The 15,752-nt window shown below is 30.4% G+C and overlaps 1 protein-coding gene across 1 annotated transcript in view; it reads right to left on the reverse strand.

The window, feature by feature from the left end:
* Positions 1-15,752, reverse strand: part of LOC145328558 (vesicular acetylcholine transporter-like) — a 50,074-nt gene that overhangs the window by 9,082 nt on the left and 25,240 nt on the right. Inside the window, exon 7 of the mRNA XM_080172294.1 lies at positions 1,494-1,569. Within this exon, the coding sequence (XP_080028420.1) occupies positions 1,494-1,569 (76 nt within the window). The remainder of the gene's footprint in view (positions 1-1,493; positions 1,570-15,752) is intronic.

The raw sequence follows: 15,752 nt of genomic DNA on the forward strand, positions 1-15,752 counted from the left end.
TTTTCAAATCTGAAAGAATATGCCTGTCTTTTTAAAGAAAAGATTATATAAAAAAACTAAATTAAACATATTCAGGCTATCAAAAAGTTAAAAATATTTTTTTTTACTATTAAATCGCTAATTTTTAAAATCATTAGATTTTAAGCTTATTTTGCATGGAAACACACTTTTTCAGCCATTTCTTCTCAACAATGGATCTTAAATGATTATTACTGAAATCTTTTATGAAAATGTTATTAACCAAAACTCCAAATAAAGGAAATAATTGCCGTTTGCGAAAATGTGTGCAAAAAGTTGCCAATATCTCGTTAGAAGGAACTTAATGGATTTTAATTTTTACTGCTTACGACTTAGTGGACTATAAACTATTAGAAAAGTATCACTTCAAGGTGGAATTTTAAGGGTCAACTTTTTTTCTTTTAAAATTTGCAGTGTAAATATGTACTTTATTCTTTATTCATTAATTTGGTTTCAAGCTTAATTTATTAATTGGAATTTTATACGAACTTTGTAACAGGATGAAAGTAAAAATCCGTCCTGAACACCTAAAATACACGTGACTTACTCTACGGTAGTGACGTACAAAGAAATGCCACATTTATAAAATAGTTTCGCTCCTCAACAACTATGGATATAACTTTTACGTGGATATTATGACAGGGGGAAAATTTAGCTTGCTAACATGGAACTCATTTATTGGTCAGTTCGTTCATCCAGTAGGATGGGAGAAGATTGAGTAAAGAATGTAGAAGCGAAGAATCGGCTTGTTAGCCCGTCGCAAGTTTCACTTTATTAGAGAATATAAAACCTGGTGTAAGATCCAAGTGCTAATATATTCTTACAACGAAACTTAATTACAACACTATAGATAAAAATATCTTTAAACAAGGATGACAACATCCATAAAAGCGAAGCACTGAAACGTTATGACAAACGGACACTAACACTTGTATAGTGTCAGAGCTGAATAATCAGAATATAAATGTATAAATGTCGAAGCAAAATTGTAATTAAAATTGTTGAAAGACTGCTTGATACAGAATAATGTTTATGAACATACTTACATTTTTAGGACTTGATTATAGAGTTGCTTTGCTTATAATATTGTACTTTGTTGTCCCAGGAATCAGTATACCAAAAATCAGATCAATCAGATAATTAGATCACATAAAAATTTGTTGTTAAAAAAGTAAAAAAATCAACATGTTTAAAATAGACGTACGGACATTCTGGTAATGATTATAGAGTTGCTACTCTTTCTAAATCGTAACTAACTACTACAGGAATCACCATGCAAAGTTTGAAATCAATAGGACAATTCTAACATGCCTAAATTAGCGAAAAAAGCTTTCTGTTACGGACGGACGTACGGACGGACGGACCGACCCTAATTATAGAAAAGCTTCGCTTTTAAAAAGACTAAAAATCAGAGGTAGATTATGAGATATAAATTTAACTTGAAGACAAAGGTTTGATGTATAAAAGTGTCCAACCTGTTAGCCCAAACATCATAGGTAGATCATATCCAATTCTATCAATAACAGTTCCACTGATTGGGTTGATGAAAATCTGAAATACAAATATTTTTATATAACAAAAGTTTTTTTTCTCCAACATAACAAATTAATATATGAGAAATTGTCGTTGGTCTTACATCTTAGACGGTTCTTACGACGTTCAATATACTGTAAATATTTATTTTTTTGATTAATTTAAAAAGAAAATATGTATTACGATCTGTAATATTATAACAAAAATTTGTTTTGTAATTGCTACGCTAATTATGGACATAAGTGTCTATATTTTTGTAAGAATTTTTATATCATCTTTTTTTGAGAAAACTCATTGTGTTTAAGTTATATAATTTTTCTTATTTTACATATGTTAGGATTGCAGGGATGAGCAAATGTTATTTAAATTAAGTAACAAAACTGGAATCAATATTACATTTTTTATTTTACTATCCGCGGAATTCTATCTTTGTTTTGTCTATTGTTCTATTCCTGAAATTATAACTATTTTTTGCACTAATATCTATCCCTGATCTATGTAAATATAGGTACATATATTACATATGATTAGAATACATAATTATTAACAAAATATACATATTATTAGACATTTTCCCTTAAAGTACTTTGTTGAGCACATAAGCACCCTCCACGTTTTTAAAAATTTAAAATAAGTGTTAGGTTAGGTTTTATTAGATACTAAGTTCCCCCTCGGGGATAGGTCACCACCAGTACAGGCCAGGAAGTGTTACGTAAAGAAAAAAGCTCCCCCTTTCTTTCTAATTTCCAATTTATGTAAAACATAAAACAAGTTGTGGGGGGGGGGGGGGGGAGTAGTCAACAGGCACTTTTAGGGAAAGAACCCATTCTTCAATACAAACATTGCATAAATTATTTCCCTATCCCTTTCCGAGTATGAATCAGATGTAGATAAATTAAAGAAATTTTCACTTTTCCCTTTTCTGTGCCATTGAACTATCACTAACTAGAAGAAAGGTAATCTAAAGATAAGATTTCTCTCAGTTCTTGTTATTGGTATAATACTTATAGATGAAACTGTCCTTTATGTAACTTTGTAGGAACATATATTATATAGCCCCTCAGAGCTAGCATAACCCTGCGGGCATGTTAAGATTCCCCCTACTTTCTTGTAGTTTATGTATAAGTAAATTAGAAATAAAGAGATAATAGAGCCGTTCAAAATCCAAATATGGGTATCCCTAAAAACCTAAAAACGATGAGCTCCAAATGGATTTCCTATTCTAGCCCTAGTTTCCTAAAGTGTACAGCAGATAACCCAATTATTGCAGACCCTATTTTCAGCTACTCCGGAAATTTGTGAAAACAAAGCGATTTATACATTATACATTCAAAATTTTAATGTTTAAAATTTTAATTTTTTTTGGAAGTTTGAAGCTTTTTTTAGCTAATAGCAAATTTCGAGATAGGACGCGGACGCTAGGTACACTTTCGGAAACTAAATTGGAGTTCATCCTAAAAACATACAATGACAATTTAATCTTTTTTTTATAAATCAAATCTAACCAGGGCATTCATTTTTGAAATATCTAAAAACTTGCAACTTTTATACTGTAGGATATTAATCTTATTCAATTCTAAATTTGTTATAGGTTCACTATTTTTGGGGTGTGGAATGTGGATTTATTCAGTGCCAATTTCTGTTCCCTCCCAAATAAATTATACATTTCTACATATTCTTGTAAGAGTACAAAGAAAAGAAATAATGAATAATGTAAATTATAGTGTCCTATCACTACCGCAAGAAAACCTTATAGTGTCTTAAGTTCCAAAATTGGTTTGACAGAATGATTTATCCTTTATATTTTATTATCTTTCATTTTAAATTTTAAAATATACAATATACACCAAGAAAATTTAAAAACAGCAAAACAATTGGAATAGATTTTTATACTACGTTTTATAGCACATTAACATTGATCTTTTTTTTCTAAATGGCTATAAAATCAAATTTTGTTGGTATTAATGAAGAACCACTGAAGGTATGGACAAAAATGTTTGAGAATTCTACATCTGTTTCATTTCAAGAGTAGGGATTTTACATCTGAAATAAAAACTATTATAGCCCATGACAACTATATTAAAAAATAAGTGCTCCAAATTCGGGGGGGGGGGGGGGTGGGGTGGTAGACAGAGAGGGGATAGAAAAAGATAGCGTTATTCATCCCAAGACTAAATTATGAAATAATATAGCCTGAAACCATTACAGAACCTATGTGAAGCATACCTAGAATAAATAAACTAATCGATAACGATTTATTTGTTATTGAGATCTTAAGCAAAAAAAGACCTTACTAAGTACTTCATATTATAGGATTGTGCTATTTTTAATATTGCAATCAGATAAAAGTAATACAATCTGTCTCAATTAGAATAATTTTGGCCAGCGAAAAAGTTGAAAGGCTTACTATTCATTTTTTAGGTGAAATATCCTTTTCTCTGTGCTGGGTTAAATAAATTTGGGCTATTTATTAAAAACTTTTTATTTTAAGTAGATTTATCACCAAACCTCGTCACTATAAAAAGTATTCTTCAGACCTCACCTCCAGGTTATACATACAGTATTTTGTTCGAAAGCGGTTAAATGGTGATAAGAAATATAGCTTCCCTAAAAAGTATAACTAAATCGTAGCACCAGATATTTTGTTTCATACCAAATAAAATTTAGTACCTTATGAAATAAGAAATCCAAGACTAAATTATCGTTTACTAAATAGAGATCATGAGAGGAGATGAAAATAGAATATAATAAAAATCGACCTAAAAACTTAAAAATTTTTTTAAAAAATCTTTTTTACCTTTTTCTTTTTTTCATGGTTATTTTGTGGATATTAGCCGACACTAAATATGTGTATGAAAACCTTTCACAAAAACACATACACACAAACTAACCATTACTTCCTAGCACAATATTCCCTTTACAACCACTATCCCCCACCCCCCTCACACACACACAAACCCTCCCAGAGCCCTCCGACAGAAACTAATGGCCACTATACATCCAACTACCCCCCCCCCTTTCCCCACCTTCCGATTAACCTCTTATTGGCCCGTTTGTTATAATACACACTTCATGGCTATTATAACAAACCTCTTGCACTGTTAAACCTGTGCATTAAAAGACATTTCCTTTAAGATCTCATAAACAGCGTGAGCTAATGTCGATTTAAAATTGGTATAGTGATATCTGTAATAATTAGGTACGATTTCGAAAGCGTATTTTCTTTATAATCGTTACTAAAATGTTCGTACGTCTATTTAAAACATAATAATTTTTAGCTTTCTTGACAGCAATGTTTTATGCGATGTTATTATCCTAATCTGATTTTTGGAATACTGATTCCCAGAACAACAAAGTATTCAGCATCTTAATCATCAAGTCATAAAAATGTTAGTATTTGCTTAAACAGTTTTGCTTCAAATTTACTTACAATTTTGTTTCGACTTATACATGTACGTTCTGCTTGGTTCTAGATTCTGACACTCTACAAGTATCAATGTTCATTTGTCCTACCGTCTCAGAGTTTCGCTTTTATGGCTGTTGTCATGCTTGTTTAAAGAATACTTCTGATTTGTAGATTTTTTATCCTATTGATATAGACAGACATTTATTATGGAACATAAAGCAATCTTTTTTAGGTTATTTTGAACGGTTGTTGACAAAGGATTGCCAAACTAACCCACGCGGTAGGGGCGTGATTTAAATATATATAGTACACATTTATCTAAACTTAATTTAGGGGGTTACATATTATTACAACGTAGTAAAAGACTTGGGTAGCAATAAAATGAGACGTTGGGTATCCCTCTAACTGAACCGATTTTTGATTAGTCAACGGATCTAAATTTGTCTCAGCCAGGATATAATTAAAAGCCTAAATCAGCCAAGGATTAGCTGAGTACAATAGTTTTAAACTAAAAAAATTAAAAATAAAGAGCTAAATGAGTGATTGCGTCTTTCTCTTTTTATCGACAGACGCACTTGGATATATCATTTTCATAATGAATGATATGTATTTCGCATTTTAATGTCAGTTTATGTGTAAATTTGGTGAGCTACATTATTGAGTAGCGTTGTTAAGTTTGGCTGGAAGAATTTTGTAATGAAAGCAAAAGTGGGGTAGAGGATAAGGGATGGGGTAGAAACCAGTTACAATAAATCCAAGAACTCTTGTCAGTGGATCAAATTCGACCATTTTGAACTTATCATTTTATTTGGGGAAGGGTGGATGTATTTCTTGTTTTTCTCTTTATTAACCCTTCAATATGCCCCCCCCCCCCATGAGTATATTTATGCTCCCAGGGGAAGATATCCAATAAATATTGCATAAGACCAAACAAGATTAACTTAATTGGAAGGGCAGTGAGTGGAGGGGAAGTGGGGGGGGGGTGAAAAGGTAACCCTTTTTAAATAAGAATATGGGATACCTTTTTTAATAAAAGAAATGGAACCTGGATTCCTCACGCCCTTCACGTATTTGTCAGTTCGTTCATCCAGCAGGAGGGTAGAGGATTGGGTAAAGAGGGTGGATAGATCCATTGCTTTTTTTTGCTTAATATTGGTGTTATTGTAATGTCAAACATTATCATTTCAACCGTGGAACTGTTTTCCATCCTTTTGCATAGCTAAATATTTTTCAGATTATATCTCTACCCTTTATTATTAGCCAAATAAATATCACAATAATAAGTTTCGTATGTGGTGGAGGGGAGGGGGAGAGAGATTAACCCTTTTACACGTCTCATTGGCTTAATCTAATGAATCTTAATGTTCTTATTATTATCATTATTCATGTTATTGATATCAATTTCATGCAAATTGAAGATCCCCATTGGTTTACTTGAAATAACCCTGCCTTTTTTCTTATATTTGAATTGTATTAAAGTGGAATTTGAAGTCTCTTATCTCTACAATGGGGCTAATATTTCAGTTAGTAATACAATGAATGTGTAGGTAAAAAATAAGCCAGATTGTTTCCTGTTCTTTTGTAGAGACTCAGAGACGCTATTAACTGATTTCAAAGACCCACTATATAATCAGGACAGGGGCTCCACCAATTGGGCAGAGTTACATATAGCTTATGACCCCTCTATTCATTTACTGAACCAATATATTCAATTTTCTGTAAAACTGATTCAATTCCATGTATATAGGTGCAATTCTGCAAGATCTTATAGTTATATATATAGTAGTGGTGAGGACGAGGGGGGGGGGGGGGGCGGTGATGTCCCCAGAGAGTTTGACTAGCAAGGGGGGAAATAGAAAGTTACAGGCCCTAGAGAATTACTTTACATACACACCATCATCATACCTTTTTCAGCTCAAATAACTGTTTCAGTAATTTTCTCTCCTTTCTACTTTTTCTATTTTCTATTTCTATCTTTACAATTCTTGGTTTATAATATCTAATAGCGCAGCTACTCTAAACTTAAAGAATTGTCAGTCTTAGTCCCTCGGTATTATCGGGGATTTTTGTATATGAAATATACTATAAAAGTTGTGTTTAAACCTGAAATAACAATGTCTCATAGACCAGTGCTTAACTAATTAATGCGTCTTTTCTTTTATAGGTATATATATAATGATGATTGCAGAAGCATGAAACTCTGAGCAAAAGAAAATAAAAATTTAAGATAAAATGTTGTTTTACTTTTAAGTATATACATATAGATATATATATGAAATATACTATAAAAGTTGTGTTTAAACCTGAAATAACAATGTCTCATAGACCAGTGCTTAACTAATTAATGCGTCTTTTCTTTTATAGGTATATATATATATATATACATTATACATTAACAAGGATGACAACATCCATAAAAGCGAAGCACTGAAACGGTATTGGACCAAACGGATAATTAGATCACATAAAAATTTGTTGTTAAAAAAGTAGAAAAATCAACATGTTTCAAATGGACATACAGACATTCTGGTTAGGATTATAGAGTTGCTACGCTTTCTAAATTATACCTAACTACTACAGGAATCATCATGCAAAGTTTGAAATCGATAGGACAATTCTAGCATACCTAAATTAACGAATAAAAGCTATCTATCTCGAACAGACGTATGGACGGACGGACCGACCCTAATTATAGAAAAGCTTCGCTTTTAAAAAGATAGCAAAATTAATATATAGATTTTTATTTTATCTTAAGGCAGACCATTTTTACAAAATATATAGATAGAGACTCAGAGAGGATAGAAATGGAAAGATAGAAAGGTAGACACATAGATATATTGACAGGTAGATAGGTCGACGAAGAAAGTCCCCCAATGACGTCATAAAAATGAGGGATGAGGAGAGGATGAGTGGGAAAGAAAACCCCTGAAAAAAGATATGAATATTAATAATCCCTCGTTATTATTATGACGTAACATTCTGATTTTTTAGGGACTTTCTTCGTCTTCGTATATATCTATCTCATGGGAGAAGTAGGACACACCTTTTTCTACAAAATAAACAGATAGAGAAATAGACAAATAGATAAGATAGAAATTGGATAGATAGAAAGATAGACAAATGGATAGATAGAAAGATAGATCTCCATCTCATGGGAGAAGTAGGACAGACCTTACTCTAGAAATACAATATATGATGTTGCTCTAAAACAGCCAAAGAAGGTGTATCAACTTTTTTTTATAGCTAGCCGGTGCTTTTATTAAGTAGTAGATGTAAAATTTTTCATAGAATTCAGATATGCAATCGGTTTTTTTGTAGACCTCTTATTTTTTAAGTAATTTAAGTTTTTAAAAAAAAAATTAAGTCGATTTTAAGGTACTAAAATGCAACAAAAAAAAAGAAAGAAAATGGCTAATTTGAACAAAAATAGTAAGATCTTTAATTGGACACCTTACTTTTTCAATTCTGTCAGGTAATTATTGAAAAAATCGATTTTTTAAAACTCACGAGAATAAAAACTTTGAACTTAATTTTATCATTCCCCAGGAATAAGAAATAGGCGTCATATATATTGTTAGAATGAGAAAAGTATTACAAATTCATTCTAAGCAAAATTGAAATAAAAAGTTTACAATCTGGTATATAAACTACAATAAAAGGAATTATATGAAAATATCATATTATATTATACAGGCAACGTCTTAATTCTTGAATTGAGTATAAAAATGGGAAGGGGGTAAAGAGGGGATGACGAAAGTGTTGCCTGAACAAAAAAATATAGTAGGCCATTTTTTTATTTTCTATTTTTTTACTTTTTTTCAATTTTTTTGTTGCATTTTAGTACCTTAAAATCAACTTAAATTTTTTTAAAACTTAAATTACTTAAAAAATAAGAGGTCTACAAAAAAACCGATTGCATATCTGAATTCTATAAAAAAAATTTACATCTACTACTTACAAAATGCACCGGCTAGCTATAAAAAAAAAGTTGATACACCTTCTTTTTGCACTTTTTTTCAAAAGTCACTCTAAAAGTTTTATTGTTATTTTCCAATAAAAGTTTTTATTATGGAAATTTATATATTTATTTATTTAAGGGCTGAGATAAAGTAAGAAAGCATAATCTTTATATTCTTGAAAATATTTCAAAAATTAAATTACTTTCATCCTCCTTATTCATTTAAAAAGCTGTTTTAAAGCTTGAAAATTCTTAAGTTATGTAGCTGTTTTCAAAGAAAGGCCATTATTAAAAACCAAGTTAGAATGAATCGATGCTGAGAGAAATGGAATAAATTCTACTCGGTTGGAGTGATATGTTATATGGACAAAAATCTATCACACGGTTTATTTTTTGGTATTTTATTGTTTTGTAACAGCTTTCCATCATTCGTTGTCATAAAAAGTTTAGGGAATTATATTAAATCTGAATTGGGTGGCAAAAGCTAGCAGTGTCCAATTTTTGTCCATCTGTAATTTTACTCTACTTCAAGGGTTATTTTGTTTACGGTGATTATTTTCTACGATCCTGGCTGTTTTTTGATTAATTTTAAAAGAAATCATGCAAATTTTAATATTTCTATCCGCGGACAATTGTCTATAAGAACCCTCTTTACGTAGAAATATCTCCTTTTTTTAAGTAGGGGGAGGGGAGGGCTAGAATCTTGATTCTTTTTATGGATACATAAACGGTATAAAATGTGTATAAAATCTTGAGAAAATTGTGTCATAAATGTAATAGGGGCGGGGCAGTAATAAAATTAAGGACATTCAAGGAAACACCCATGGAAAATAGTTCATTTCTTCATCAACAAATAAAATATACTTTCATCTTTTCATTGCATCTAAATGATAAGATATCCAGAATGACTTCGAAACCGATTAATAAACTCTGGATTAAAACCAATTCTTATCCACACTGAAAATCATGTTTGGCATCGTATTACAGACGATTTCCCTTCAATGTTAATTGCTTCATTTCAAACAAAACTTGTTTTAATCTTCTATTTTTTTATTTTAATATCTACAGACAGCTGTCTATAATACTATGCGGTATAAAAGAGAGATAGTATGTTGTGGAGAATTGATAATAAATCATGTTAGCACTGTTCTATCAAGCAACAAGGAAAACATAAGTTTTACGGGGAAGTAAACATTATAAAAATGGAATAATTTTCTGGAAAATAATTCTGTTTGATTATAAAATATGATCAAAAAGATCATCAACAGGAGCAACTTATACACCTTTAGTTTGAAATAAATTGCAATCTTTTTCAGCCCTGTTGTAACTTTAAAAATATCAGAATATGCCTCCCTGCTAATGGGGGCAATGGTTTCGAACCATAAAATATATAATAATGTATGGGGAAGGTGAGAGTTTGTTAAAGAGTGTTTATTCTTTTATGCATAGATTTATCAAGATGTTTTAGATATCATACCTAGTCAAGATTACAGTTTAATTTTGTTTACCGTATGATAATTCTTTATCAAATGGAAAATTTACATTGTTATTTAAAATTGACTATTTTTGAATTAAATTGAACAGAACTTTCAATATTTAGTTGAGTATCCTAATTTCTTGTTTAGTCTTTGGTGGAAAATATGCAACAAAAATTCTAAACTGAATATAAAATTTTAGACAATCTATAAAAATGTTAAGTCTGTTCTGATATCTTTAAATCATACAATTATGTATGTAGTTTTGATAAAACTTTGTAATATTTGCGGATAATATGTTTACATGAGTCTAACTAATATAGAGTAAATACTATAATAATACAGGGTGGGTCAGTATTAATAAAATAAGATAATATGTTTACATGAGTCTAACTAATATAGAGTAAATACTATAATAATACAGGGTGGGTCAGTATTAATAATATAGGATAATATGTTTACATGAGTCTAACTAATATAGAGTAAATACTATAATAATACAGGGTGGGTCAGTATTAATAAAATAAGATAATATGTTTACATGAGTCTAACTAATATAGAGTAAATACTATAATAATACAGGGTGTTTCTGTAGTAAGAATATAGGATAATATGTTTACATGAGTCTAACTAATATAGAGTAAATAGTAAATACTATAATAATACAGGGTGTTTCTGTAGTAAGAATATAGGATAATATGTTTACATGAGTCTAACTAATATAGAGTAAATACTATAATAATACAGGGTGGGTCAGTATTAATAATATAGGATAATATGTTTACATGAGTCTAACTTATTTAGCACCAACCACAAAAACTCACAGCTCAATTATAGGAATATATTTAATCAGTTAACCGTCTAAACAATATTCACCTCAATAAGAAATATTAATTTTTGTATGGGTCACCCTGTAGATACCATAAACCATGAAAACAAATTAGTGCTATAGATGTAATATTTTTGTGGGGAATTTTTTCTGTTACTGAACTATTTCTTAATGTTTTCTCATTTTCGGATTTTCCGTAGGTATAGTTTGATAATAAAGGTACTAAGAAAGAGAGGGAATGTCTGATTGAGCCAATAGGAGAATCGCATCGGAATTTACATTGGATCTCATTGGTTGAAATTGTGTACACATTTTGCTACGAAGGCATGTTTTTTTTCATTTCATACATACATAAAAGTCAGCTGTAAACAGTATATTTTCTTAGTAGAAAGCTTTGCGGAATCAGAATTAATTGCCCAAAAATTTCGTTTAAATTTGAAAGCTTAGTAACAAGGTGGATTCTTAAAAAAAAAGTTAGGCTGGCTACTCGCTGGTGAGGCAAAATTATTTTTGTTAAAAATCCTCCAAAATCGAATAAAAAAATTTACAAAAATTAAATAAAATCTTAAAGGGTTATTAACATATGATTTTGTTTAATTTTTGTAGATTTTCAATGTGCTTTTGGATGATTTTTCACAAAAATAATTTTGCCTCACTATCGAGTAGCGAGTCTATAATTTCTTAAGAATCCACATCAGCTTGAGTCGAAAGTAAACAATACTTTTGTCTGCTAGAAATGTTCCTTCTTAGATCTGACGAAAAAAGGGTTCAGAATATGCTTCTATTCTTCTATTTCTATTAGTTTGATAATGGCTATTATATGATCATCATTTAGGGTTATGAATTACAATTAAAATATTAGGAGGGGTGTTAACACCCCTTCCTATCCTAAACCCTCTTATGATTTAGCATTTGAGTAAAACACTAGAGGGAGAAAGGGTTAAATAACTGTATCTCCCCATCGAGTGTGCTGAAACTCTCAATTGGGTCATTGAAAATCAACCAATATTGGCGGTTATATTAACACAAGTTCTAGAAAACAATTTGGTAGCAGACGGAAAAGGTAATTGAAAAAAGGAGGGAGGGAGTTATCTGTATATACATCTATACGAAACATCTGTAGATGTAACCTTTAACTTTTTCACAATTTCTCTTGAAATAGTAATATTTCTTTATTAATTAGCAATTACATAAAGAAAAAATACAATGTTAAGTTAGCTGAATCATTTTATATTATGTAAACGTTTATGTATAGGATAAATTTACATTTATAAAGACGTGTGTTCTTTTTGTGTTAACAACATGGAGAATTCTGTTCAAAATTAGCGCAGCTACATGAACTAACACCATACATTTAAAATCAGGGAGGGAGGGGACATTGGGCTGTTTATTACAATAGTCCCAAAAGTTTTATAATCACGTTTTTTATTCGCTGGCTTAATAAATTTTGGTTGGTTCATTAAGTTAAGTGTCCAAATATTTTACCACTAATTTTTTGGATCATCATCGGGGATGTTAATCAATTCATCGGACATTGTCTTATACATTTAGATCCATTATTGAAAGTACATATGTAGTTCTTGATTCAAGTGTATATTTAAGAAATATTTCTTCATCCTTTTCTACTTAAAATATTGGAGATTGTTAAAATAAGCACAATTATTAAACAATGACTAAGAACAGCAACTGAAAATTGAAGAGTAGCTGTGTTGCCAAAAATTCTTCGGCTCAGCACTTTTCTCCTCTTTTCTTCATGATTTACTAACAAAAGGTAAAATTTACTTAAGTGGGGGAAATTTGGTGATTGGGAAATGGTTACATTTTTCATACTTTTTTTGTACAAGAACAAATTAATATTGTGAAGGAATAAAAATTACATAATTTTTATTCATCAAAAAATTCAAGACCTGCTTGAAAACATTCGATGATTTTTGTAGATTGCCTATGTTAGTACTGTATAAAAAGCGCAACCATTTAACCAGACTGCGCTAAAAATTCTTAACTGAAGAGGGGATTTTGATTACGTTTTGAAAATTGAAGATTAGAGCAAAAGGAATGCGGATGTGTAAGGTTTATATAGTCGTTGGTAAATAAAGATTAATTATTCTTTCTTGATATTTTCTGGATGTTCCTTTGGACAAACCTAGAGTGTAGAGACTGCTATGTTGTATTATAATGTTAAGCAACCAAGATAATTAAAGTCCCTCCACAGATTATGACGTCATAAGTAGAATAGACAATGAGAGGCCAGTATACACTGTAATTGACCACTGGTAAAATTTATGCTGGCCTCTCATTGGCTATTCTATCTTATGACGCCATAATCCGCGGAGGGACTTTAATCATCTTCTAAGCAACGCCCGTTAGACAATCAACCATTTTATTGCACTAACATTGTACTAAGACATTAGAGTAAAACAATAGAGGAGGATGGGTTAAAGGTCATCACCCTTGGATCCTGAGCCGACTCTTAGTTGGGTCTTTAAATATCAGCCAATAGCATCGTAAATATTAACACAGCTAGGTCTGTGCAAAAGAGCAGAAGGCTTTTTCTTAGCAGACGAAAAAGATATCCGTGACCGGGTCCAGGTAGTTTTCTTGGTTTTACAATAACTGTGTATTACAGCCAATGCAATGGGTCAAAGCACTTATAATATGATTATTTTTTATCCTAATATTTTTATAAATTCGCATAAAAATTAAAATTTGTATATCCCTCTAGAAAATGAAGGAAAAGACAGAATAATGTGTTAAACAAACTATATGGATTAGAAACGGATTATAAATTAATCAACTCATAATTTCAAAACTTTAAACTCCCTTGTGCGGAATAATCAGTAATGTGGCCTCTAATCGATTAATATCCGCTGGATTAGAACCGGTTTTCAGCCATTTTTTCACAAATAACATAATAAAATCAAAAAATTTAATCTCAAAATTTTTCACTTTACTATCCACAGAAAGCTATTTATGATGCGATGCGATATTGAACTATTACAAATCTTATATTTTTTGTTTAATTTGATACCAATCTTTATCCTTACTTTTAACTACAATAGAAAACGCGTTTGAATATAAAATTTAAAACCAATATTTAGAATGTAAAGTACCATCTTATCCTTATAATCCTTACATATATCTCAAGAGATAGACATAGTTTCCAAGTTACTAGATATTGCCCGAATAATTCCCCTCCATTTTTATCTAACCAAAGATTTGATGTTGTTTTGCTCAATTACAGGAATCTAAAGGGATAAGACAATGGCCGATAAATTGATGTAAACATCCACTGATGATACACAAAAATAGCCCTTAAAATTAGTGGTTGAAACGATCGAAAAATCAAATTAATTAACCAACCAATCAAAATTAACTAAAGTCCCCAAAGTTGTTAATCCAACGAATAAGAAAACACAATTGTAAAACTTTGGGGACTTGTGCAACGGTCCATTGTCCCCTCTCTCTCTCTCTGGCTCAATTATGCCTTACTTTTTTTTTTTAAATCACTATTAAAACAAAGTTTATTATTTTTCTACATTATATCTTTTTAGGCAAAAGTAGATTTATGAATAGAATGATGAACGTCGCACAAACATTGGGGGGATGGGGGTTCAAAACTAAATTGTGTATATTTTATTTTATACCTTACAGCCCACATAACAAGGGTAGAATAGGGGGGAAATTTAGAAAACCCTTGACTATCAACAAAATTTATACAGAGGGGGTAAAGGTATAATTAAATATTAGATTAATAGTAAGATCAGTTTTATTGTATTGTCAGCGGTTAGAAAAAGTTATGGAAATTCGAGATAAATCCCCCTTTGAATACCTACCCCCTTTATTTTCAATTTTAATAAACAACATTGTAAGGCAAACTTAATCTTTAGACACATTTTCTCTATTCCTTTAGCTAAAACTTATTCCTAACTAAAAGAATGAAATTTAAACCAAATATTGTATGTGTTCAATATGACTAACAATGAAATATAAACCGTTAGAACAATATTTTAAATATGAGTATATTTGAAAAGATATATCTTAAGGGAAAAGAGAATAATAAAGGAACAACGAAAACTACAATTTACAAAACAAAAGTTATTGTGTTATATTATTTTAGGACCTAAAGAAAATTATTTTAATATGCCTCACAATATCAAATGCTATTTTTAGGTCAAAGAGAAACGTAAAGTTACGAGTGATTTAAATTTAATTCTTAACACTTTTATGCTTATCATTAAATTCAAAATTCAATTATTTGACACTATTTTGGCAGGTGTTTTGAATCAATAAGTTGAAAAATAAACACTAAGGGTAATGGTAGGGGAATTCTTGATTTTGAATTTTACAATCGGTCAATAGCATTCTTTTGTTTACATGCGACATCCACAAAACATCTGAAGAGGTTTTATCCCCCCCCCCCCCTACAATTGGAAAAAAAGGTAAAATTGCAATATACATGATTAAAAATCATTATCCCTAGAATCTTGGAAGGGAAAGAAATGTAGGAAGAAAATGGGGAGATAAGCTTAATTA

Source organism: Acartia tonsa, chromosome 9, assembly GCF_053477335.1.
Source record: "Acartia tonsa isolate MP-2025a chromosome 9, ASM5347733v1, whole genome shotgun sequence".
Lineage (NCBI taxonomy): Eukaryota > Metazoa > Arthropoda > Copepoda > Calanoida > Acartiidae > Acartia > Acartia tonsa.